Source organism: Loxodonta africana, chromosome 1 (genome assembly GCF_030014295.1).
Source record: "Loxodonta africana isolate mLoxAfr1 chromosome 1, mLoxAfr1.hap2, whole genome shotgun sequence".
Taxonomy (NCBI): Eukaryota; Metazoa; Chordata; class Mammalia; order Proboscidea; family Elephantidae; genus Loxodonta; species Loxodonta africana.
Window position 1 is genome coordinate 77,183,433 of NC_087342.1, and position 27,312 is coordinate 77,210,744.

General features: G+C 37.6%; 1 protein-coding gene across 1 annotated transcript; it reads left to right on the forward strand.

Annotated features, from left to right (window-relative positions):
• The first annotated feature begins 1,716 nt into the window (after nt 1–1,716).
• Nucleotides 1,717–2,690, forward strand: LOC100671989 (putative olfactory receptor 2B8). The gene has a single exon (XM_003421126.3). The coding sequence runs from the start codon at nt 1,752–1,754 to the stop codon at nt 2,688–2,690; it is 939 nt and encodes a 312-aa protein (XP_003421174.2). The 5' UTR covers nt 1,717–1,751.
• Nucleotides 2,691–27,312: the final 24,622 nt, after the last annotated feature.

The window sequence follows — 27,312 nt, forward strand, 5'->3', positions numbered from 1 at the left end:
CGCTAAAGTCTAATGACATTATGTCTTTTATTTGGAAGGGTAAACTAGCCCAGAAGGAAGGGTAGGGGTATGGAGTTTAGAATTTCAAAGCTTATGAATGTCAGATTTATACTTAGAATCCAAGATCTTGATCCCCATTTTATTCCATTTTAGAACATATTAGTCCAAATTAATTTCATCCTTTGGCACCACAGTCACAATTGCCACCAAAGCAATCACTGAAATGCTTGAGGAACAAAAGACTTAGGGGCATCTAGAATCCAAAAGAAAAAATAGGATGGGGAAGTGGCAAAATACATCCTCTTCCTTGATCATGGATTTTGCTAACGGAAGAGTGATATTTCCAATTAAGAGAGTCCTGCAAGTTTCCATGCAACATAGCATTAAATAACAGCCTAAAATAGGAATATTCATTGCTGTTTATTACCATGTGTCTCTAGTGTAGAATAGATTTACCACTGTGGAGAAAACTGCAAAAGGAAATTGAAATTAAATTTTATTTCCCAAAACATGCACATTTTTCTGGCAGCTTAAGTCTTCCTTTTTTGGGAGATAACATAACTTTTTAATAAAGATTCCTGAAGTTTTTGTTTTCTTCTGTTTTGTTTTGCTTAAACAGCTGTAAATTAAAAACAGCTGTAAATTTCTATAACCCCTTATGCATATTTTCTATAGCCAATCACATTTTTTAAGCTTACTCCACATTTTCATTTATTGAACAATTTTTTTTTTTTTTTTGTGCGTCTAAAATATGCCAAGCTCTTTTCTAGACTATGGGGACATTATGGAGATCAAGACAGTTGAGGTCTCTTACCTTGACGAGCTTCATGTTGATTTATTCTTATTCATGTAATATTTACTGTTAAGATTGCATCATGCTGTGTGTCTGAGAGAGAAGATAGTTTATTTCTAACACCGGGCCCACTGACTTTAATGAAAAAGGCAATGATTTATGTAAGATTGCTATCTGAGAAAGTACAGAGTGAGAAATTGTGGAAAAAAATTACTCTATTACAATGAAGAAAGTAAAAAGAGAATTATAAAGCGAGAGAAGGAAAAAAACTAGATATTGGATTAGTTATTCCCTGGGCCTTTGCTGAAAATATTATTGATGATGATTATTTAAGATTGGTACTCTTGAAATATGAGGTTTGGTTACCATAAATTCATATATCTTTTCCAATAGAAGCTGTCTAGAAACATGATTACAGACTCCAATGATGGAAGCTTCCATCAGTTTATAGATTAAAATGTATTGTTCCCCTTTGAGTAAAATTGGTAAGGGGTAGGTTTTATCTTCTACATATCCTCAGAAAATACAGAAGTGGGAGAGCCAATCTGAAATATTTCAGTTCTTGATGGAGCACGAAGATTGAGAGATTAGGGGAGTACAGATTTGAAATTCATTCAGAAAAGTTTAAGGAGAAACTCGAGTTATCTTTAAAGTTCATGCAATCTTAAAAAGGTAGTGTCCCTAGGTGTTTGAATCTCGTCTCTGCCATTTATTAGATGAGTTACCCTGGGAAAGTTCCTGAATCTTCTTAACCCTCAGTTCTCTCATGTGTCTCATGTGTCTCAAGTGTCATTCTCGTATGGTTGTTGTGGCAAAATGGAAGGCACTCATAATGTTCGTTTATCACCCTCTTTCTTGCAAATAAAGAGGTGACTGAAAACCCCTCAAATCCCTAATCAAATGATTAAACACAGATGGTAAAATATAGAGGCCTCTTGTTTCCAACAGGTAGAGCACAATGGAAAGAGCTAATGACAGCACCTTCTCCAGATTCATTCTCTTGGGCTTCTCTGGCAGACCCCATCTGGAGACAGTTCTCTTTGTGGTTATCCTAATCACCTACTTGTTGAGCTTTCTAGGCAATGGCATCATCATACTTTTGTCAATTTTGGAACCCCGTCTCCATACCCCTATGTATTCCTTCCTCTCCAACTTGTCTTTTATGGATCTTTGTCTGACTACTTGTACTGTCCCTCAGGCACTGGTCAACTTCAAGGGGAAGGACAAGACCATCACCTATGGTGGCTGTGTCACACAGCTCTTTATTGCCTCGGGACTGGGGGGAGTGGAATGTATCCTCCTGTCTGTCATGGCTTATGACCGTTATGCAGCTGTCTGCTGCCCACTCCACTACATGGTGATCATGCATCCCCAGCTTTGCTTGCAGTTGGTTGCAACTGCTTGGCTTATAGGCTTTGGTAATTCTGTGATGCAGACGGCATTGACCATGACTCTCCCTCTCTGTGGTAAAAACCAAGTGGATCATTTCTTCTGTGAAGTTCCAGCGATGTTGAAACTGGCCTGCACTGACACCTCCATCAATGAGGCTGAACTCTTTGCCGTCAGCGTCTTGTTCTTGGTGGTGCCTCTTTCACTCATCTTAGTGTCTTATGGTCACATTACCCATGCAGTCCTGATGATAAAGTCAGCACAGGGGAGATGGAAAGCTTTTGGAACCTGTGGTTCTCATGTCCTGGTGGTGATCATTTTCTTTGGCACACTCATCTCCATGTACCTCCAGCCTCCCACCAGTTATTCGCAGGATGTGAACAAAAGCATTGCACTCTTCTATTCTCTGGTGACTCCCCTGCTGAATCCCATGATTTACACTCTGAGGAACAAGGAAGTCAAAGGGGCACTAAGGAGATTAGTGGGGAGAGCCTCAAAAGAGGGTTAATACAGGGCTTGCAGGCCCAAGTGCTTGTGCTCTGGAAAACTTCTCAGCAGCTAAAAGTGCTTTTAATGTAATTCAACAAATCCTTATGCAGCACCTACTGTACCAGGCACAGTTCTAAGTACTTGGGATACATCGGTGACCAAAAAAGAGAAACACCTGTCCTCATGGAGCTAAACTTCCTAAGGGAGAGAAGATAAGTTACATAAGATAAGCTAAAAATAAATGGTGGTCTATGATATATTGGAATACTATACAATAATGAGAATGAACAAACTGTAAGTACATAGAATGACATGAGTGATTCTCACAAGCTCAACGTCGAGTGAAAGAACTCAGATAAAAAACAGTTCATGTTGTATGAATCTGTTTATACGAACACTCAAAGCTAGGCAAAATAAATCTGTGGCATTAAAAGTCAGATAGTGGTTGCCCTGTGGAGTGGTGATTGAAAGGGGAAATGGGAGGTGGCTTCAGAAGTTCTGGTCATGTTTTGCTTCTTGTTCTGGATGCTGGTTACATAAGGTGTGGAATTTGTGAAAGTTCATAGAAATGTGCACTTTGATATCTGCATTTTCTGTACGTATTTTGTACTTCATTAATATTTACATTTAAAATTTTAAATATAAGCCAGGACTAACAGATAGTACAATACTAAATAATCATGGTTTTCCTTTTACACAAAGTTTGGGTTTAACTTACAGTATGTAAATCGGAATAATTCTTCTGATTCATCTTTTCTTCTAGTAGAAGGAATATTGACATAGATTCAAAACATTATAAGTATGGTGGGTTCATATCTCTTCCTTCGTTTGAAATCCTCTGCAACCAAAACCATTCAGTCTCTAACCGACTCTCACATTAACTATTTCAACTAAGTTTCATTTCTTCTCCATTGCATCCAAATATAATGCTTCCAGTTTTATTTTCTTAAAACATGGATAATTATGTCAATCTTCAACTGAAAATCTTCCATATGAAAATCCCCCCGTATTTACCCAATTATTAAACCTGGCACTCATGCCTGTGCAAAATATGCATTCACTATTGTCTACTGTACCTGTAGGTATGATTCCTTTTTTATTTCTCATGCTGTTTATTTGATCTCTTTCTCTCACTCTTTCTCTCTCCCCCTGTCTGGCACTACTTCACTTGGTTAGTCTTGTCAGAGAACTGAATCTTTTATATGTATTTTCAGATAAGATTTGTGGTTTTTTTTAATACTCTCTATTACAGTTATTAAAGTTGCAATGTTGAAGGATTCTACAGGCAAAAAATTGAACGATGCAGGAAGCATCAAAAGAATACAGAAGGAGTACTGTACAGAGTCATTGTATAAGAAGGAACTGGTTGACAGTCAACCATTTTAGAAGGTAGCATATGACCAAGAACAGCTGATAGTGAAGGAAGAATTTCAAGCCACTCTGAAGGCATTGGTGAAAAGCAAGGCTCCAGGAATTGTTGGAATACCAATTGACATACTTCAACAAACAGAGGCAATGATGGAAGTGCTTACTCATCTGTGTCAAGAAATTTGAAAGACAGCTACTTGACTAATTAACTGGAAGAGATTAATATTCAGGCCCATTCCAAAGAAAGGCAATCAAATGGATTGTGGAAATTATCTAACAATATCATTCATATTACATGCTTGCAAAATTTTGCAGAAGAAAAGTCAAAAACAGTTCTAGCCAAACATCAACAGGGAACTGCCAGAAATTCAAGCTGGATTCAGGAGATGTCATGGAACAAGGGCTATCATTACTGATGTCAAATGGATCATGGGCTGACAGCAGAGAATGCCAGAAAGATGTTTACCTGTGTTTTACTATCTACACAAAGGCATTTGACTGTGTGGATCATAACAAATTATGGATAACATTACAAAGAATGGGAATTCCAGAAAACTTAATTTTGCCCATGAAGAGCCTGTACACGGATCAAGAGGCAGTCATTCGAACAGAACAAGGGGACGCTGCGTGGTTTAAAGTCAAGAAAGTTGTGTGTCAGGGTTGTATCCTTTCATCATACCTATTCAACCTGTGTACTGAGCAAATAATCTGAGAAACCGGACTCTGTGAAGAAGAACAAGGCATCAGAATTGGAGGAATACTCATTAACACCTTCTAATATACAGATCACACAACCTTCCTTGCCCAGAATGAAGCACTAATGATAAAATTAAAAGCCTACAACATTCAGTATGGTTTACATCTGAACGTGAAGAAATTGAAAGCCCTCACAAGTGGGCACATAAAAACATCATGATAGACTGAAGAAATTGAAGATGTCAAGGATTTCTTTCTTCTTGGATCAACAATCAATGCCCATGGAAGCAGCAGTCAAAAAATCAACTATGTATTGCATTGGGCAAATCTTAAGCAAAAAAGACCTCTTCAAAACCTTGAAAAGCAATGTCAGTTTGATAACTAAGGTGTGCCTGACCCAAGCCATGGTATTTTCAATCACCCCATAAAAAACCCAAAGCTGGAAAATGGAAAAAGAAGAACAAAGAAGAATTGATGCATTTGAATTGTGGTGATGCTGAAGAATATTAAACATACCATGGACTGCCAGAAGAACGAACAAAGAAGTCTTGGAGAAAGTACAACCAGAATGCTGTTTGGAAGCAAGGAGGGTACTTACTTTGGATGTGTCATCAGGAGGGATCAATCCCTGGAAGTGCATCATATTTGATAAAATTGAGGGTCTGGGAAAAAGAGAAAGACTCTCAATGAGATGGATTGATATAGTGGCTGCAACAATGGGCTCAAACAACAATAACTGTGAGGATGCCACAGGATCAGAGAATGTTTCCTTCTGTTTTAAATAGGGTTGCTATAAGTAGGAACCGACTAGACGGCACCTAACAACGAAAACAACAACATGGTTACCTCTGTTCCCTTTTTACATGATTTTCTGCTCTTATCTTTATTATTTCCTTCTTTCTACTTTTGGAGGTTTATATTCTTCTTATTTTGTAACTTGTTGAATTCTATGTTTATTGTTTTAACATTTTTTTCTCTTCTAATGTAACCATTTCAGGCTATAAATGTCTCCTTTAAATACACTTTTAACAGCACCCCAGAATCATTTGTATGTAGTACTTTTCTTGTATGTGATACCTCCTTTATCTTAGAAGTTATTTAAAATGAAGGTTTTAAGTTTTCAAAATTTTACAATTTGTATCTTTAGTATTGATTTGTAATTTAATATCACTGTGGTCAGTGAAAGTGATGTATATTATACTGATTTTTTTAGTGTTTGTGGGAAGTTCATTTAAGACCGAATCAATTTTGTTCAAAAAAGTGTATTCTTCATTTTTAGCATCTGGATTCATGTATATGCCTACCAGCACAAGTATATTTATTGTGTTGTTCAAAAACTTTTCTGATTTTTTTGTCTACTTGATGTATCACGGAGAGAAGAGGGTTATATCTGTGGTCATGCTTGTGATTGTTGCAAGTCCTTTAGATAACATCATTGATTTTTTTTTTATATATTTGAATCTATGTAACTAAGTACATATAAGTTAATTTCATATTTTCTGGATGAAGTATTTCTTTTGTTGTCCTGCAACATCATTACTGACCCTAGCAATTTTTTTATTTTATTATCTACTTTTTATGATAATAATATAAACGCACAAAATTTATTCTGATTACTAACTTCATGGTATATTTCTTTTCTATCTATTGAGTTTCCTCTATCTTCTTGAATTTCTCTGAGAACTATCTTGAGGGAAGAAGTCAGCTCTGGTCATAGTTCAGCATGATGTTCAGGACCGGATTCTGCTTTTTTGTTCCCATAGTCATTTGTTTCTCGTTCATATATTCTGAACTTTGAAATTTTTTTTTTTGGACTATTGAATCATAGTAATCATATTTATTTTATATTCTGTATTTAAATATTCCAAAATCTTTTTCAACCTGATTCTGATCTCTTTTGATTCCATCTTGTTCTTACTCATGGTAACTTGTTTCCTTGTGTCTTTATGTGATTTTGGTTTGTGAAGTGCTCATTCTCTTGAACTGTACCTGGAGGAGTGTTTGGAGCTTGGATTAAGGTTGTGTTTCTTCAGACAGCATTTGCATTTTTTTTGTCTAAGTCACATGGATGCACTATAAAATTCTTTCAAAGCAACATTGAATGTAAACGAACAATGGAGGTTCATTTTCAAAAGTCTGAAATAAAAAACTTGTGGGGAGTCTAAAGGATGTGAAAGTGAGTTAAATTCTTCACTTATTAGCGAGAGAGGAAGTATTGACATCAATTTTTTCAAACTCCAGAAAGGATTAAAAATAAACTAAGAAAAAGTGGGACTGAAATAATAAGATGGTTGATTCAAATATTTCAATAATTATAATATCTTTAAATGAACTAAACCTTCTCTCACCCCATATTTGAAAAAAAAGGATTAACCAGTTGGGTGGGAGGGGGGGCTGACTATACGCTGTTCAAGAGAAACACAACAAAACATAAGGATAAAAAAAAAGGTTTCAGCCTAGTATTTGTTTTAAAACAGAAAGCATTATTGGGTACAGAGAGGTACACCAACTGATTATAAAAGCTCAACATTTTAATTCACCGTGAATTTAAAACATAAATGCATGTAATAAAATTGTCTCAAGATATATGAAGGAAAAATTGATAGAAATAAAGGAATAAAGAGTTGAACCCACCATCAAAGTATAAGATTTAACACACTACTTTAGATTATTTATTGTCAAAAAGATAATAAATAAATAAGGAAGGATATAACAGATCCTAAAAACAAAATAAACGACATTGATTTAAGAGAAACTATAGAATTCTGTATTCAAAAATAGAAAAGATTCTATTAGCCCCAAACTGGAAACATTCCCAAAGCCAACTCTTCAGACAGGGGTTGAACTGGGCTATAAGAAACTGATGCTGGTGAGGACTGAGCTTCTTGGCTCAAGTAGACACTTGATACTATGTGGGCAGCTCCTGTCTGGAGGTGAGATGAGAAGGCAGAGGGGGACAGGAGCTGGTTGAGTGAACACAGAAAATACAGGGTGGAGAGGAGAAGTATGCTGTCTCATTAGGGAGAGAGCAGCTAGGAGTACATAGCAAGGTGTATATAAGTTTTTGTCTGAGAGACTGACTTGTAAACTTTCACTTAAAGCACAATTAAAAAAAAAGATACATCTTTCTCAGGCATAGATGGGACATTACACCAAGAAAGCCTCAAATATGTTTTAAAGTATAATTGGCATCAAGTTCATGACTTCTGGCCAAAATACAGATTAGAAATTAATATTGAAATATAAATGAAACAACTTGCTGCTTAGAAATTTAGAGGCACATTATAAAAATATTCATGAATTAATTAAGAAATCTTAACAAACTAGACTTTAAGTCAAAATCTGTTATACTACACAAAGAAGAACATTATGTAATGACAGAAGGATCAATCCACCAAGAACGCATAACAATCATAAGTACGATATGCACCTAACATCAGAACCCCAGAATATAGGACACAAACACTCAGAATTGATGGGAGAAATAGAAGTTCTATAAGAGTAGTTGGAGCTTTAAATACCCCATTTTCAATGAAGAACAGAACATCTAGAAAGAAAATCAATGAAGAAATAGAAGACTTGAACAGTGCTATAAGCCAACTAGACCCATCAACATATATAGAACACTCCACCCAACAACAGCACCATATATATTCTTCTCCAGCGCACATGATCATGCTCCAGGATAAATTATATGTTAGGTCACAACAAATCTCAATAAATTTAAAAAGATTGAAAGTGCCTTCTCAGACCACAATGGAATAAGACTAGAAATTAATAACAGAAGGAACACTGGAAAATATGCAAATACGTGGAAATTAAATGGCACACTAGTAAACGAACAATGGGTAAAGGAAGAAATTGAGAGAGAAATCAGAGAATACTAGGAGTTGAATAAAAAGGAAATTACAACATACCAAAACTTATGGGGTGCTGTGAAGGCAGTGCTCAGAGGGAAACTTATAACAATAAACACCTTCATTAAAAAAGAAGAAAAATCTCAAATCAATAACCTAACTCTATGACTTAAGGAACGAGAAAAAAGAAGAGCAACTGAGCCTAAAGTTACCAAAAGGAAGGAAATAACAAAGATCAGAGCAGAAATAAATGAAATAGAGAAGAGAAAAACGAGACTCAATGAAACCAGAAATTGGGTTTTTGGAAACATCATAAAATTGACAAACATTTAGCTAGATTGACAAAGAATAAGAGAGAGAAGATGCAAATATCTAAAATCAGAAAGGAAAGTGGGGACATGACAATTGACCTTAGAGAAATACAAAGAATCAAAAGATCATATGTTAGGTCTTATGATAAGAGAATTCTATCATTAGCTATCAATATTATCATTAGATAACAAAGATATGAGTTAACTCAGATTAAATAGCATAGTAGAATAATAGAATGTATGCTAGAATGCAGGCCTCAAAAAAGAATGGTATATTCATTGACTAGTAAGTTGTGAGTTTGTTCCCAGAATTGCAGGGTCTATAGAATAAATACAGATCTGTATATTAAAAGTGTGCTTTTAATTTAATCATGTCGACAGTCGTTGTTGTTGTTGTTGTTAGGTGCCCTCGAGTCCATTCCAACTCATAGCGACCATATGTACAATAGAATGAAACATTTCATAGTCTTGCGCCATCTTCACAATCATTGTTATGCTTGAGCCGGTTGTTGCAGCCACAGTGTCAACCCATCTCTTTGAGGGCCTTCCTCTTCTTTGCTGACCCTCTATGTAGACAATGGGAGGTAAAACTGTTTTTAAGCAAGGAAATGATGTAATGTGTCAGTTTTAGGAAAAATAATTCAGACCAAACTGCAGAAGCTGAGAATCTGTCTGGCTGGAAGACCTCCTGGGAGATAAGTTAAAATGGTTCAAGGAAGGGTAAAAATACCTTGGTTAAAGTATTGGCAACAGATAAAAAATGTGGGCTGGATAGTGAATGTATTCTAGAAAAAAGAGAGAATCAACAAAGCGTAGGTTGAATGTTGAAATCAAAGCAAAAGGAAATATCAAGGATAACTTGGGAATTCCTCTCTTAGGTAACTGAAGGCTTGGCATGGAGATTCTGGAAATTTGTCATGCAAAGACAGGAGCTGGTTTCAGCAGATGATAAGTTGAGTTGTAAAACTACTGAAATTTTAGAGTTCACAAATAATTCATGCGTGTATAGCCAAGACTCAATTTGATTTAGTATGGTACTCAAGAAGAGGGTTTATCATATAGATGGTAGTTAAAGCCATGGAAATATGTTCCAGGGACAGTGTGGAGAGAAAAGAGAGCCAAAGACAGGACTTTGGGAAATCTGAACATTGAAATTAGTGCCCAGTGGGAAAGACGACTAAGAATTAGAATCTAAAGCATAATTAAAAAAAAAAAAATTTTTTTTTTTTTTAATAGAGAAACAAAAAGTGTGTGATGAAGCCAATGGACAGGATCGTTTATTAAAGGAGAGGAAGATCAATGCCAAATTGCATTCTTTAGTAAGATGACAGTTAGTGCATCTATTTTCTGTGTTGGGAAGAGTATTGGAGATTTTATTGCAAGTAGGAATAACAGCATTAACTGTTAATAAGAAGAAGGCAAATAACAGCATTTGTAATTCTAGATGGAAGGAGAGAAATCATGGATATTTTGTGTCCTATCGAAAAGACTGTACACAAATGGAATGGAAAGTTAAAAGAGTTTGAGGGGAGGTAGGTTTAATTCTATATTTGTTTTTATGATTTGATAGACTTGCACACATTTCTAGATGATGATAAAGAGTTAATGACGTATTTTATTAGAAGCCGAAGATACGTAAAGATTAATTATAACTGAGTGAAAAAAATCTCAAAAAAATTGAGAGGTAATAGAATTAATAGTATCATGGGAAAAAAATTTTTAAGTGAGTCGATAACATAAGCATATAATGTAAAAAGTAAAAGGCACAAACATTTATGCCTCATGATCTCTTTTTTTCTCTTTTGTTGTTGTTAGGTGACATTCAGTCGGTTCCGACTCATAGTGACCCTACACACAACAGAATGAAACATTGCCCGGTCCTGTGCCATCCTCATAATTGTTGTTATGCTTGAGCCCATTGCTGCAACCACCGTGTCAATTCATCTCACTGAGGGTCTTTCTCTTTATCACTGACCCTCTACTTTACCAAGTACGATGTTCTCCAGGGACTGATCCCTTCTGACAACATGTCCAAGGTGCGTGAGATGCAGTCTCGCCATCCTTGCTTCCAAGGAGCATTCCGGTTGTTGTACTTAGCAGACAGATTTGTTCTGTCTCTTGGCAGTCCACGGTATATTCAATATTCGTCCCCAACACCGCAATTTAAAGGCACTAGTTCTTCTTCAGTCTTCCTTATTCACTGTCCAGCTTTCACATACATATGAGGTGATAGAAAACACCATGGCTTGGGCCAGGTACACCTTAGTCCTCAAGGTGACATCTTTGCTTTTTAACACTTTAAAGAGATCTGTTGCCTCTGATTTGCTCAATGCAATGTGTCTTTTGAATTCTTGACTGCTGCTTCCCTGGGTGTTGACTGTGGATCCAAGTAAAATGAAATCCTTGACAATCTCAATCTTTTCTCCATTTATCATGATGTTGCTTATGGTCCAGTTGTGAGGATTTTTGTTTTCTTTATGTTGAGGTGTAAACCATAATGAAGGCTATGGTCTTTGATCTTCATCGGTAATTGCTTCAATCCTAATGCCCCATTCTTCATATGGTCCAGCTTCTCAGATTATTTGCTCATCATGGAGACTGAATAGGTATGGTGAAAGGATACAACCCTGATGCACACCTTTCCTGACTCTAAATCATGTTTGCTCTGTTCGAATGACTGCCTTATGATCTATGTACAGATTCCTCATGGGCACAATTAAGTGTCCTGGAATTCATATTCTCTGCAATGTTATCCATAATTTCTTATGATCCACGTAGTTGAATGCCTTAGCATAGTCAATAAAACACAGGCAAACATTTTTCTGGTATTCTCTGCTTTCAGCCAGGATCTAGCTGACATCAGCAATGATATCCCTGTTTCCATGTCCTCTTCTAAATCCAGCTTGAATTTCTGGCAGTTCCCTGTCGATATACTGGTGTAGCCGATTTTGAATGATCTTCAGCAAAATTTTTCTTACATGTGATATTAATGATATTGTTTGATAATTTCTGCTTTTGGTTGGATCACCTTTCCTGCGAATAGGCATAAACATGGATCTCTTCCAGTCAGTTGGCCAGGTAGCTTGTCTTCCAAATTTCTTGGCATAGGTAAGCGAGCACTTCCAGTGCTGCATCGTTTGGTGAAATATCTCAATTGGTATTCCATCAATTCCTGGAGCCTTCTTTTTTGCCAATGCCTTCAGTGCGGCTTGAACTTCTTCCTTTTACCATATTGGTTCCTGATCGTATGTAACCTCCTGAAATGGTTGAATGTTGAAAAATTCTTTTTGGCGAGAGACTCTGTGAATTAGTACCATCTTCTTTGAGGCTTCCTGTGTCATTTAATACTTTCCCTGTAGAAACCTTCAGTATTACAACTCAAGACTTGAATTTTTTCCTCAGAATTTTCAGCTTGAGAAATGCAGAGCGTGTTACTCCCTCTTAGTTTTCTATCTACAGGTCTTTGCACATGTCATCATAATGCTGTACTTTGTCTTCTCGAGCCACACTGTCAAATCCTCTGTTCAACTCTTTTACTTCATCACTTTTTCCTTTTGCTTTAGCTACTCAATGTTCAAGAGCAAGTTTCAGACCGTCTTCTGACATCCATTTAGGTCTTTTCTTTCTCTCCGGTCTTTTTTTTTTTTTATTGAGCTTCAAGTGAACGTTTACAAATCAAGTCAGTTTGTCACATATAAATTTATATGCACCTTACTCCATACTCCCACTTGCTCTCCCCCTAATGAGTCAACCCTTCCAGTCTCTCCTTTCCTGACAATTTTGCCAGCTTCCAACCCTCTCTACCCTCCCATCCACCCTCCAGACAGGAGATGCCAACACAGTCTCAAGTGTCCACCTGATACAAATAGCTCGCTCTTCATCAGCATCTCTCTCCTACCCACTGTCCAGTCCCTTCCATGTCTGATGAGTTGTCTTCGGGAATGGTTCCTGTCCTGGGCGAACAGAAGGTTTGGGGACCATGACCGCCGGGATTCCTCTAGTCTCAGCCAGACCATTAAGTCTGGTCTTTTTGTGAGAATTTGGGGTCTGCATCCCACTGATCTCCTGCTCCCTCAGGGGTTCTCTGTTGTGCTCCCTGTCAGGGCAGTCATCGGTTGTGGCCAGGCACCAACTAGTTCTTCTGGTTTCAGGATGATGTAAGTCTCTAGTTCATGTGGCCCTTTCTGTCTCTTGGGCTCCTAGTTGTCGTGTGACCTTGGTGTTCTTCATTCTCCTTTGCTCCAGGTGGGTTGAGACCAACTGATGCATCTTAGATGGCCACTTGTTACCATTTAAGACCCCAGACACCACATTTCAAAGTGGGATGCAGAATGTTTTCATAATAGAATTATTTTGCCAATTGACTTAGAAGTCCCCTTAAACCATGGTCCCCAAACCCCCGCCATTGCTCCGCTGACCTTTGAAGCATTCAGTTTATCCTGGAAACTTCTTTGCTTTTGGTCCAGTCCGGTTGAGCTGACCTTCCCTGTATTGAGTATTGTCCTTCCCTTCACCTAAAGTAGCTCTTATCTACTAACTAATCACTAAATAACCTTCTTCCACCCTCCCTCCCTCATAACCACAAAAGTATGTGTTCTTCTCAGTTTATACTGTTTCTCAAGATCTTATAATAGTGGTCTTATACAATATTTGTCCTTTTGCCTCTGACTAATTTCACTCAGCATAATGCTTTCCAGGTTCCACCATGTTATGAAATATTTCACAGATTCGTCACTGTTCTTTATTGATGCGTAGTATTCCATTGTGTGAATATACAACAATTTATTTAACCATTCATCCGTTGATGGACACCTTGGTTACCTCCAGCTTTTTGCTATTGTAAACAGAGCTGCAATAAACATGGGTGTGCATATATCTGTTTGTGCAAAGGCTCTTATTTCTCTAGGGTATATTCCGAGGAGTGGGATTTCTCGGTTGTATGGTAGTTCTAGTTCTAACTGTTTAAGATAACGCCAGATAGATTTCCAAGTGGTTGTACCATTTTACATTCCCACCAGCAGTGTATAAGAGTTCCAATCTCTCCGCAGCCTCTCCAACATTTATTATTTTGTGTTTTTTGGATTAATTCCAGCCTTGTTGGAGTGAGATGGAATCTCATCGTAGTTTTAATTTGCATTTCTCTAATGGCTGATGATCGAGAGCATTTTCTCATGTATCTGTTGGCTGCCTGAATATCTTCTTTAGTGAAATGTGTGTTCATATCCTTTGCCCACTTCTTGATTGGGTTGTTTGTCTTTTTGTGGTTGAGTTTTGACAGAATCATGTAGATTTTAGAGATCAGGTGCTGGTCAGAGATGTCATAGCTGAAAATTCTTTCCCAGTCTGTAGGTGGTCTTTTTACTCTTTTGGTGAAGTCTTTAGATGAGCATATGTGTTTGATTTTTAGGAGCTCCCAGTTATCAGGTTTCTCTTCATCATTTTTGGTAATGTTTTGTATTCTGTTTATGCCTTGTATTAGGGCTCCTAGGGTTGTCCCTATTTTTTCTTCCATGATCTTTATCGTTTTAGTCTTTATGTTTAGGTCTTTGATCCACTTGGAGTTAGTTTTTGTGCATGGTGTGAGGTATGGGTCCTGTTTCATTCTTTTGCAAATGGATATCCAGTTATGCCAGCACCATTTGTTAAAAAGACTATCTTTTCCCCAATTTACTGACATTGGTCCTTTGTCAAATATCAGCTGCTCATACGTGGATGGATTTATATCTGGGTTCTCAATTCTGTCCCATTGGTCTATGTGCCTGTTGTTGTACCAGTACCAGGCTGTTTTGACTACTGTGGCTGTATAATAGCTTCTGAAATCAGGTGGAGTGAGGCCTCCCACTTTCTTCTTCTTTTCCAGTAATGCTTTGCTTATCCCGGGCTTCTTTCCCTTCCATATGAAATTAGTGATTTGTTTCTCTATCCCCTTAAAATATGACATTGGAATTTGGATCGGAAGTGCGTTATATGTATAGATGGCTTTTGGTAGAATAGACATTTTTACTATGTTAAGTCTTCCTATCCATGAGCAAGGTATGTTTTTCCACTTAAGTAAGTCCTTTTGAATTTCTTGTAGTAGAGCTTTGTAGTTTTCTTTGTATAGGACTTTTACATCCTTGGTAAGATTTATTCCTAAGTATTTTATCTTCTTGGGGGCTACTGTGAATGGTATTGATTTGGTGATTTCCTCTTCGGTGTTCTTTTTGTTGATGTAGAGGAATCCAAGTGATTTTTGTATGTTTATTTTATAACCTGAGACTCTACCAAACTCTTCTATTAGTTTCAGTAGTTTTCTGGAGGATTCCTTAGGGTTTTCTGTGTATAAGATCATGTCATCTGCAAATAGTGATAACTTTACTTCCTCCTTGCCAATGCGGATACCCTTTATTTCTTTGTCTAGCCTAATTGCCCTGGCTAGGACTTCAAGTACGATGTTGAATATGAGGAGTGATAAAGGGCATCCTTGTCTGGTTCCCGTTCTCAAGGGAAATGCTTTCAGGTTCTCTCCATTCAGAGTGATATTGGCTGTTGGCTTTGCATAGATGCCCTTTATTATGTTGAGGAATTTTCCTTCAATTCCTATTTTGGTGAGAGTTTTTATCATAAATGAGTGTTGGACTTTGTCAAATGCCTTTTCTGCATCAATTGATGAGATCATGTGGTTTTTATCTTTTGTTTTATTTATGTGATGGATTACATTAATGGTTTTTCTGATATTAAACCAGCCTTGCATACCTGGTATAAATCCCACTTGATCAGGGTGAATTATTTTTTGGATGTGTTGTTGGATTCTATTGGCTAGAATTTTGTTGAGGATTTTTGCATCTGTGTTCATGAGGGATATAGGTTTGTAATTTTCTTTTTTTTATAATGTCTTTACCTGGTTTTGGTGTCAGGGAGATGGTGGCTTCATAGAATGAGTTGGGTAGTATTCCGTCTTTTTCTATGCTTTGAAATACCTTCAGTAGTAGTGGTGTTAACTCTTCTCTGAAAGTTTGGTAGAACTCTGCAGTGAAGCTGTCCGGGCCAGGGCTTTTTTTTGTTGGGAGTTTTCTGATTACCTTTTCTATCTCTTTTTTTGTTATGGGTCTATTTAGTTGTTCTACTTCTGAGTGCATTAGTTTAGGTAGGTAGTGTTTTTCCAGGAATTCATCCATTTCTTCTAGGTTTTCAAATTTGTTAGAGTACAGTTTTTCGTAGTAATCTGAAATGATTCTTTTAATTTCATTTGGTTCTGTTGTGATGTGGTCCTTCTCGTTTCTTAATCGGGCTATTTGTTTCCTTTCCTGTATTTCTTTAGTCAGTCCAGCCAATGGTTTATTAATTTTGTTAATTTTTTCGAAGAACTAGCTTTTGGCTTTGTTAATTCTTTCAATTGTTTTTCTGTTCTCTAATTCATTTAGTTCAGCTCTAATTTTTATTATTTGTTTTCTTCTGGTGCCTGATGGGTTCTTTTGTTGCTCACTTTCTATTTGTTCAAGTTGTAGGGACAGTTCTCTGATTTTGGCTCTTTCTTCTTTTTGTATGTGTGCATTTATTGATATAAATTGGCCTCTGAGCACTGCTTTTGCTGTGTCCCAGAGGTTTTGATAGGAAGTATTTTCATTCTCGTTGCATTCTATGAATTTCCTTATTCCCTCCTTGATGTCTTCTATAACCCAGTCTTTTTTCAGGAGGGTATTGTTCAGTTTCCAAGTATTTGATTTCTTTTCCCTAGTTTTTCTGTTATTGATTTCTAGTTTTATTGCCTTGTGGTCTGAGAAGATGCTTTGTAATATTTCGATGTTTTGGACTCTACAAAGGTTTGTTTTATGACCTAATATGTGGTCTATTCTAGAGAATGTTCCATGTACACTAGAAAAAAAAATATACTTTGCAGCAGTTGGGTGGAGAGTTCTGTAAAAGTCAATGAGGTCAAGTTGGTTGATTGTTGTAATTAGGTCTTCCGTGTCTCTATTGAGCTTCTTACTGGATGTCCTGTCCTTCACCGATAGTGGTGTGTTGAAGTCTCCTACTATAATTGTGGAGGTGTCTATCTCACTTTTCAATTCTGTTAAAATTTGATTTATGTATCTTGCAGTGCTGTCATTGAGTGCATAAATATTTAATATGGTTATGTCTTCCTGATCAATTGTCCCTTTTATCATTATATAGTGTCCTTCTTTATCCTTTGTGGTGGATTTAAGTCTAAAGTCTATTTTGTCAGAAATTAATATTGCTACTCCTCTTCTTTTTTGCTTATTGTTTGCTTGGTATATTTTTTTCCATCCTTTGAGTTTTAGTTTGTTTGTGTCTCTAAGTCTAATGTGTGTCTCTTGTAGGCAGCATATAGATGGATCGTGTTTCTTTATCCAGTCCGTGACTCTTTGTCTCTTTATTGATGCATTTAGTCCATTTACATTCAGCGTAATTATAGATAAATAAGTTTTTAGTGTTGTCTTTTTGATGCCTTTTCATGTGTGTTGTTGGCAATTTTATTTTTCCACATACTTTTTTGTGTTGAGACGTTTTTCTTTGTAAATTGTGAGATCCTCATTTTCATAGTGTTTGACTTTATGTTAGTTGAGTCGTTATGTTTTTCTTGAGTTATGGAGTTGTTATACCTTTTTGTGGTTACCTTATTATTTACCCCTGTTTTTCTAAGTAAAAACCTAACTTGTATCGTTCTATATCACCTTGTATCACTCTCCATCTGGCAGTTAAATGCCTCCTGTATTTAGTCCCTCTTTTTGATTATTGTGATCTTTTACCTATTGACTTCCATGATTCCCTGTTATGTGTATTGTTATTTTATTTTATTTTTTTTAATTAATCTTAATTTGTTTGTTTTTGTGCTTTCCCTATTTGAGTTGATATCAGGACATTCTGTTTTGTGACCTTGTATTGTGCTGGTATCTGATATTGGTTTTCTGACCAAACAATATCCTTTAGTATTTCTTGTAGCTTTGGTTTGGCTTTTGCAAATTCTCTAAACTTGTGTTTATCTGTAAATATCTTAATTTCGCCTTCATATTTCAGAGAGAGTTTTGCTGGATATATGATTCTTGGCTGGCAATTTTTCTCCTTCAGTGCTCTGTATATGTCATCCCATTGCCTTCTTGCCTGCATGGTTTCTGCTGAGTAGTCTGAACTTATTCGTATTGATTCTCCCTTGAAGGAAACCTTTCTTTTCTCCTTGGCTGCTTTTAAAATTTTCTCTTTATTTTTGGTTTTGGTGAGTTTGATGATAATATGTCTTGGTGTTTTTCTTTTTGGATCAATCTTAAACGGGGTTCGATGAGCATCTTGGATAGATATCCTTTCGTCTTTCATGATGTCAGGGAAGTTTTCTGCCAACAGATCTTCCACTATTCTCTCTGTGTTTTCTGTCCTCCCTCCCTGTTCTGGGACTCCAATCACCCGCAAGTTATCCTTCTTGATAGAGTCCCACATGATTCTTAGGGTTTCTTCATTTTTTTAAATTCTTTTATCTGATTTTTTTTCAGCTATGTTGGTGTTGATTCCCTGGTCCTCCAGATGTCCCAGTCTGCATTCTAATTGCTCGAGTCTGCTCCTCTGACTTCCTATTGTGTTGTCTAATTCTGTAATTTTATTGTTAATCTTTTGGATTTCTACATGCTGTCTCTCTATGGATTCTTGCAACTTATTAATTTTTCTACTATGTTCTTGAATAATCTTTTTGAGTTCTTCTACAGTTTTATCAGTGTGTTCCTTGGCTTTTTCTGCAGTTTGCCTTATTTCGTTTGTGATGTCTTGAAGCATTCTGTAAATTAGTTTTTTACATTCTGTATCTGATAATTCCAGGATTGTATCTTCATTTGGGAAAGATTTTGATTCTTTTGTTTGGGGGGTTGGAGAAGCTGTCATGGTCTGCTTCTTTATGTGGTTTGATATGGACTGCTGTCTCCGAGCCATCACTGGGAAACTAGTTTTTTCCAGAAAATCCGCTGACTGGTACGCTGGCTCCAGGCTCTGAAAACAATCGCTACCCCTCCGTATTTGTTCGTTCTCCGTCTCTGAATCTGTGTTTGTTGTTCAGGGTTCATAGATTGTTATGTATGTAATCGATTCACTTGTTTTTCCGAGTCTTTGTTGCAAGAGGGATCCACGGTAGCGTCCACCTAGTCCGCCATCTTGGCCCCGCCTCCCAAGTGATTTTTGTATGTTTATCTTATAACCTGAGACTCTGCCAAACTCTTCTCTTAGTTTCAGTAGTTTTCTGGAGGATTCCTTAGGGTTTTCTGTGTATAAGATCATGTCATCTGCAAATAGAGATAATTTTACTTCCTCCTTGCCAATCCGGATGCCCTTTATTTCTTTGTCTAGCCTAATTGCTCAGGCTAGGACCTCTAGCACAATGTTGAATAAGAGCGGTGATAAAGGGCATCCTTGTCTGGTTCCCTTTCTTAAGGGAAATGCTTTCTGGCTCTCTCCATTTAGAATGATGTTGGCTGTTGGCTCTGTATAGATGCCCTTTATTATGTTGAGGAATTTTCCTTCAATTCCTATTTTGCTGAGAGTTTATCATAAATGGGTGTTGGACTTTGTCAAATGCCTTTTCTGCATCAATTGATAAGATCATGTGGTTTTTGTCTTTTGTTTTATTTCTATGGTGGATTACATTAATGGTTTTTCTAATATTAAACCAGCCTTGCATACCTGGTATAAATCCCACTTGGTCATGGTGTATTATTTTTTTGATATATTGTCGAATTCTATTGGCGAGAATTTTGTTCAGGATTTTTGCATCTATGTTCATGAGGGATATAGGTCCGTAACTTTCTTTTTTTTTTGATGTCTTTACCTGGTTTTGGTATCAGGGAAATGGTAGCTTCATAGAATGAGTTAGGTAGTAGTCCGTCATTTTCTATGATTTTAGTAGTAGTGGTGTTAACTCTTCTCTGAAAGTTTGGTAGAACTCTGCAGTGAAGCCGTCAGGGCCAGGGCTTTTTTTTTGTTGGGAGTTTTTTGATTACCGTTTCAATTTCTTTTTTTGTTATGGGCCTTTTTAGTTGTTCTACTTCTGATTGTGTTAGTTTAGGTAGGTAGTGTTTTTCCAGGAATTCATCCATTTCTTCTAGGTTTTCAAATTTGTTAGAGTACAATTTTTCGTAATAATCTGATATGATTCTTTTAATTTCAGTTGGGTCTGTTGTGATGTGGCCCATCTCGTTTCTTATTTGGGTTAATTGTTTCCTTTCCTGTATTTCTTTAGTCAGTCTGGCCAATGGTTTATCAATTTTGTTAATTTTTTCAAAGAACCAGCTTTTGGCTTTGTTAATTCTTTCAATTGTTTTTCTGTTCTCTAATTCATTTAGTACAGCTCTAATTTTTATTATTTCTTTTTTTCTGGTGCCTGATGGATTCTTTTGTTGCTCACTTTCTATTTGCTCAAGTTGTAGGGACAGTTCTCTGATTTTGGCTCTTCTTTTTGTGTGTGCGCATTTATCGATATAAATTGACCTCTGAGCACTGCTTTTGTTGTGTCCCAGACGTTTTCATAGGAAGCATTTTCATCCTCGTTGCATTCTATGAATTTCTTTATTCCCTCCTTAATGTCTTCTATAACCCAGTCTTTTTTCAGGAGGGTATTGTTCAGTTTCCACATATTTGATTTCTTTTCCCTAATTTTTCTGTTATTGATTTCCACTTTTACGGCCTGTGGTCTGAGAAGATGCTTTGTGATATTTCAATGTTTTGAACTTTGCAAAGGTTTGTCTTATGACCTAATATGTGGTCTATTCTAGAGAATGTTCCATGTGCGCTAGAAGAAAAAGTACACTTTGCAGCTGTTGGGTGGAGTGTTCTGTATAAGTCAATGAGGTCAATTTGGTTGATTGTAGCAATTAGGTCTTCCTTGCCTCTTTTGAGCTTCTTACTGGAAGTCTTGTCCTTGTCCGAAAGTGGTGTGTTAAAGTCTCCTACTATAATTGTGGAGGTGTCTATCTCACTTTTCAGTTTTGTTAAAGTTTGTTTTATGTATCTTGCAGCCCTGTCATTGGGTGCATAAATATTTAATATGGTTTTATCTTCCTGGTTAATTGTCCCTTTAATCATTATGTAGTGTTCTTCTTTATCCTTTGTGGTGGATTTAAGTCTAAAGTCTATTTTGTCAGAAATTAATATTGCTACTCCTTTTTTGCTTATTGTTTGCTTGATATATTTTTTTCCATCCTTTGAGTTTTAGTTTGTTTGTGTCTCTAAGTCTAAGGTGTGTCTCTTGTAGGCAGCATATAGACGGATCTTGTTTCTTTATCCAGTCTGAGACTGTCTGTCTCTTTATTGGTGCATTTAGTCCATTTACATTCACCATAATTATAGATGAGTACATGTTTAGTGTTGTCATTTTGATGCCTTTTTATGTGTGTTGTTGACAGTTTCATTTTTCCACTTACTTTTTTGTGCTGAGACTTTTTCTTCGTAATTTGTGTGTTCCTCATTTTCATAGTATTTGACTTTATGTTTGCTGAGTCGTAATGTTTTTCTTGGCTTTTATTTTGAGTTATGGAGTTGTTATACCTCTTTGTGGTTACCTTAATATTTACCCCTAATTTTCTAAGTAAAAACCTAACTTGTATTGTCCTATATCGCCTTGTATCCCTCTCCATATGGCAGTTCTATGCCACCTGTATTTAGTCCCTCTTTTTGATTATTGTGATCTTTTACATATTGACTTCAATGATTCCCTGTTTTGAGCATTTTTTTTTTTAATTAATCTTAATTTGTTTTTGTGATTTCCCTATTTGAGTTGATATCAGGATGTTCTGTTTTGTGACCTTCTATTGTGCTGGTATCTGATATTATTAGTTTTCTGAGCAAACAATTTCCTTTAGTATTTCTTGTAGCTTTGGTTTGGCTTTTGCAAATTCTCTAAGCTTGTGTTTTTCTGTAAATATCTTAATTTCGCCTTCATATTTCAGAGAGAGTTTTGCTGGATATATGATTCTTGGCTGGCAGTTTTTCTGCTTCAGTGCTCTGTATATGTCATCCCATTGCCTTCTTGCCTGCATGGTTTCTGCTGAGTAGTCTGAACTTATTCTTATTGATTCTCCTTTGTAGGAGATCTTTCTTTTATCCCTGGCTGCTTTTAAAATTTTCTCTTTATCTTTGGTTTTGGCAAGTTTGATGATAATATGTCTTGGTGATTTTCTTTTTGGATCAATCTTAAATGATGCTCGATGAGCATCTTGGATAGATATCCTTTCGTCTTTCATGATGTCAGGGAAGTTTTCTGCCAACAGATCTTCCACTATTCTCTCTGTGTTTTCTGTCCTCCCTCCCTGTTCTGGGACTCCAATCACCCGCAAGTTATCCTTCTTGATAGAGTCCCATATGATTCTTAGGGTTTCTTCATTTTTTTAAATTCTTTTATCTGATTTTTTTTCAGCTATGTTGGTGTTGATTCCCTGGTCCTCCAGATGTCCCAGTCTGCATTCTAATTGCTCGAGTCTGCTCCTCTGACTTCCTATTGTGTTGTCTAATTCTGTAATTTTATTGTTAATCTTTTGGATTTCTACATGCTGTCTCTCTATGGATTCTTGCAACTTATTAATTTTTCCACTATGTTCTTGAATAATCTTTTTGAGTTCTTCTACAGTTTTATCAGTGTGTTCCTTGGCTTTTTCTGTCGCTTGCCTTATTTCATTTCTGAGGTCATCCCTGATGTCTTGAAGCATTCTGTAAATTAGTTTTTTATATTCTGCATATGGTAATTCCAGGATTGTATCTTCATTTGGGAAAGATTTTGATTCTTTAGTTTGGGGGGTTGTAGAAGCAGTCATGGTCTGCTTCTTTATGCGGTTTGATATCGACTGCTGTCTCCGAGCCATCACTAAGATATTGTAGTGATTTGTTCTATATTTGCTCACTGAGTCTTATCTTGTTTTGTTTTCTTTCAATATACGTAGATGGGCTACTAGATTGCGCTGTCTTGTTTGTTGTAGCCATTGACTCACTTATGACCTATCACCAGCTGGTTTGGGCTGTATCAGATATATATGCCTGAGTCCATTCATTATTCTTGAGTAGAATCTGATTTTGGGTCATCAGGTGTGTGATGCACACTGTCACCTATCCACCTTGAGAAGTAGTGGTGATAGTTGTGTGCACCAGATTCTAGTAGCAGCTGGGATTTACACTCCAGGGGGTGGGGCAGGATGCTGACAGGCTTCTCCCCAGTGTCAGGGAGGTAGGTGTGTCTCTATTCCTAAAGCACCTTGGTGGGTGGACTCTGCAGCTGTACCTTAGGCCCCCAATGCAAGTACCTCTACAGATTGGTAGGAGTCACCCTCCTCAGACCTCTAAGGCGTGAGGCTAGGTGGTCTGGGGGGAGCTTCAGCCCTCCGTTCCCTGTTGTGGGCCAGTGAGGGCTCTGTTGAATATGCAGAGATATCAGACCTGGGAAACTTGTCTTTCCAGTAAATCCGCTAAAACAAATGCAGTCAGATCCCTATCAGAAATGCCTTTGCATTATAATAGCCACCTTGTTCCCTGTGGGGATGAAAGCCCGAGACTGTGGATCACACATGCTTGGCTGGAGCTGGTTCTGTGTTTTTAGTCCAATTAGGGAAGGATTTTTTGGTCCCTGGGTTTTTTTGTGGTCGCTTCTCTCAGGCCAGAAGAATGGGTTAGGAAAAGACCAAAAAAAAAAAAAAAAAGGAAAAGAAAAACCGGGGGGCAGTTCTTCCTCTGGCTCAGGAAATTCCAATGTTAATGAAGCCACCTGTGAAGGAGAGGGGAGGGTTCAGAAAAACCGGAGAGAGTAGCACCCCGGAATATAGGCAAAGTTACTTCTCTTGCTTGGGATGACTGTTTTATCTGAAATCCCCGAGCGGTGCGTCGCCTGTGTGCACTGGCTGGGTAGAGATTGCCCCCGAGGGTCAGACCCGCGTCCCGTGCTTGCGCTGACTCAGAAGCCGCCGTCAGTTCCTCCGCTCCCAGTCCAAAGCCCAGTGTCAAGGTTCCCCAGCTGGGACGCTGCACTCCCGGCTCCAGAAACAGTCGCTGCCTCCCGTTGAATTCTCCTCCCGCCAGCCACTTTGCTGCGCTGCCCGTAGACCTGCTGGGCCCCCTCCCGAGGTCAGTTCAGGGGGGTAGGGCTGCGCCCCATGTTTGTGCCGTCACAGGATGCTGTGCTCAGCTCCCCGGCACCTAGTCCAAAGCCCGGCGCCAAGGTTTCCTGTCTGAGACGCTGGCTCCAGGCTCCGAAAACAGTCGCTGCTTCCCCGTAGTTGTTCGTTCTTGGTCTCTGTCACTCAGGTCAACTCTTTAAATCTGTGTTTGTTGGTCAGGGTTCATAGATTGTCATGTATGTGATCGATTCACTTGTTTTTCCGAGTCTTTGTTGCAAGAGGGATCCGAGGTAGCGTCTACCTAGTCAGCCATCTTGGCCCCATCCTCCTCTACTGTCTTTTTAACGACCTCTTCCTTTCTTCATGTATGATGTCCTTGATGTCATTGTACAAAACACCTGATCTTCAGTCATTAGTGTTCAATGCATCAAATCTATTCTTGAGGTGGTCTCCAAATTCAGGTGGGATATACGCAAGGTCGTACTTTGGCTATCGTTGACTTGTTCTAATTTTCTTCAGTTTCAATTTGAACTTTCATATGCATAATTGATGGTCTGATCCACAGTCCTCCTCTGGCCTTGTTCCGACTAATGATATACAGCTTTTTCATCATCTCTTTCCACAGATGTAGTCAATTTAATTCCTGTGTATTCCATCTGACGAGATCCATGTGTATAGTTGCCATTTATGCTGGTGAAAAAAGGTATTTGCAAATATCTTTTGTTTTTTTCTCTCTCTTTTAGGTAGGAAGAAATGATAGTTCTTAAAATAAGGGTGAAAATTTAAAGAGTGACCAAAATAATTGCAATCAGAACAACTAACATGAGAAATGGATGTTAAACAAAAATAATAGGCTCACTCCTAGTCAATTTGGCAGGAAAAGATGGACTATCTCTTGTCACTTCTCCAGGGCCTCCCTCTGGGGAGCAGTCAAACTCTGGATACTTGAACTGAAGCTAATGAGTTACGTAGGGCAAGGCACTCTTGGGGCCACTAAAAAACAGAAACTTCTTCAAACATCTCAGTCCCTAAAGCATATACATTGAATTTGGTGGCTCATAAAAATAACCCTCAGGTATAACATTAGCTCTTTTATTCGTGGAAGATTCCATTGAATTCACAGATTTCCACCCTCTGTTTGGTAACAGGCTCAATTGTCTGCCCTAATTTCTACTCCTTCTGATGCATTCAAACACTCTATAAAATGAGTGGAAACTGTTCCTGGGAAAACTTGGAGATGAAACATTTATACTAACAGTAATTAAAAAAAAAAAAATTGATGTTACCTTTGTCAGAACCTGAGTGAGTAGCATTTTTCACTTTTCTTGCCTTTGATGGTTAAGCATTTTCAAGAACTATCCTGTCCAAGAATGGCTTGTTTTTAAAGGTATATTGTAAATATATTCTTAATATATTCTAATGATTCTGTTTTTCCAACTTCATCCCCTAGCCCTTTTCTCCAGTTCCAAGACCAAACAACATCACTTGCTAATCACTGAAATTACCATATTTGAGAGACCAGCATTCGTGTGGTTTCATCTGCCTTGTATTCACTTTCCCATCAACATGTCAATGTTCTAGTTTCACAGAACTGTAGCGGTCCTTTAAAGACTTTCTTGCTTCTTCCGGAAGGTAGGTGGATGTCTGTGCAATCTTAGTTATTCTTTGATGGGAGACAATACCATATTCATAATTCAACAGCCTTTGAAATGTTCCCAAAGCCTTGAGGTTTTTCTTTATTCTCCTGATTCCTTAGGCCCAATAAAGGTGTGGTGCTATCTGCACATCTGATGTCTGTAAATGCATTTGCTATTTACCTAGATTAGGTTATAGATTGAAAGAGGAATCTGAACTCTAGGCCAGCTAAGTATCCCTGCTGTGGTGGCCCAATGCTTAAGCACTGGGCTGCTGACTGAAAAGTCAGCGGATCAAACCCACCAGGCAGGCTCCATGGGAGAAAGATGTGGCAATCTGCTTCCATAAGATTACACCCTTGGAAACCCTGTAGAGGAGTTCTACTCTGTCCTGTAGGGCAGTTATGAGTTGGAATCAACTTCATAGAAATGGATTTTGGCTTTAGAGAAGCAATACTGTGTGGCCATTTCTCTCCCATTTAAACCAAACGCTAGAAGCTAGATTTTATAAGCATGCATCCTGTGTTTGTTTGAGATCTGTAGAATGTAAAAAAGATGTGTATATGTGAAAAACCTTTATTGGATAGTCCCGCCAATGAACTGGAATCAGTTTTTCCTGTTACTGTAGTTGTTAGCTAGCCACACACCAATAGAAATAACAGAAATAGCAACGTTATCAATAATGATCTTTTAAGAAAATAATGATCACATTGTAACTCATTTGTGAGCTTGGAATAGGAGAGCCTTACTAATGCATAAAGAATTGCTACCAACTTGGCAGGCGTGATTAAATTATATCATGTTGCAATTTATATTAAAATAAACCCCAAAACTCATTGCCATCAAGTCAATTCTGACTCATAGCAACCCATAGGATAGAGCAGAAATGCCCCTTAGGGTTTCCATGTTAACTGCTGACCTTTGGTTAGCACCCGAATGCTTAACCACTGTGCCACCAGGGCTCAAAGTTACTTTTGTGGTCAGAATGAATTTTATATGTTTCTATATGCTTTCTTGATTCAGATCACCTCTGTGCATCCCTAAGAAGAAAAAAATCACTCAAATCCTGTTCTCAACTAAGTTGTGAGACATTGCAGTGATCTCTGGGAAATAATAGTGTATTCAACTGGGCACCATGGCCAACTGGAGAAACTCTTTCTCTGTGACTCTTAAGACACACAAATAGAGAGGAAAAGCAAAAGTATGCACCAGCAACTTTTAATAGACAAATGCCAATTTTATGATTCTGGGTATTTTGAAACAAGGCCTGAAAATGTGAAGGCATAGAAGTTAAGAACCAAGCTGCCATGAAGAATGTGCTATTTCTGTTATTCAAAATATGCTAATAGCTAAAGGCTAATGACCTTATGTATTTTACTTGGGAGGGTAAACTAGCCTACAAGGAGGGATTCCAAAAAAAAAAAAAAAAAACCAAACCCGATGCTGTCGAGTCGATTTCAACTCATAGTGACCCTATAGGATAAAGTAGAACTGCCCCACAGAGTTTCCAAGGAGTGCCTGGCAGATTCAAACTGCCAATCCTTTGGTTAGCAGCCATAGCATTTAACCACTATGTCACCAGGGTTTCCACAAGGGGGGATAGGGGTGCGGAATTTAGAATCTCAAAGCTTACGGATGGCACATCTATATTTAGAATCCAATATCCTTATCCTCATTTTTATTGCATTTTAGAAGATATTATTC

Coding starts and splice junctions, on each gene's coding strand:
- LOC100671989 (XM_003421126.3), top strand. CDS start 1,752: ATGGAAAGAGCTAATGACAGCACCTTCTCCAGATTCATTCTCTTGGGC.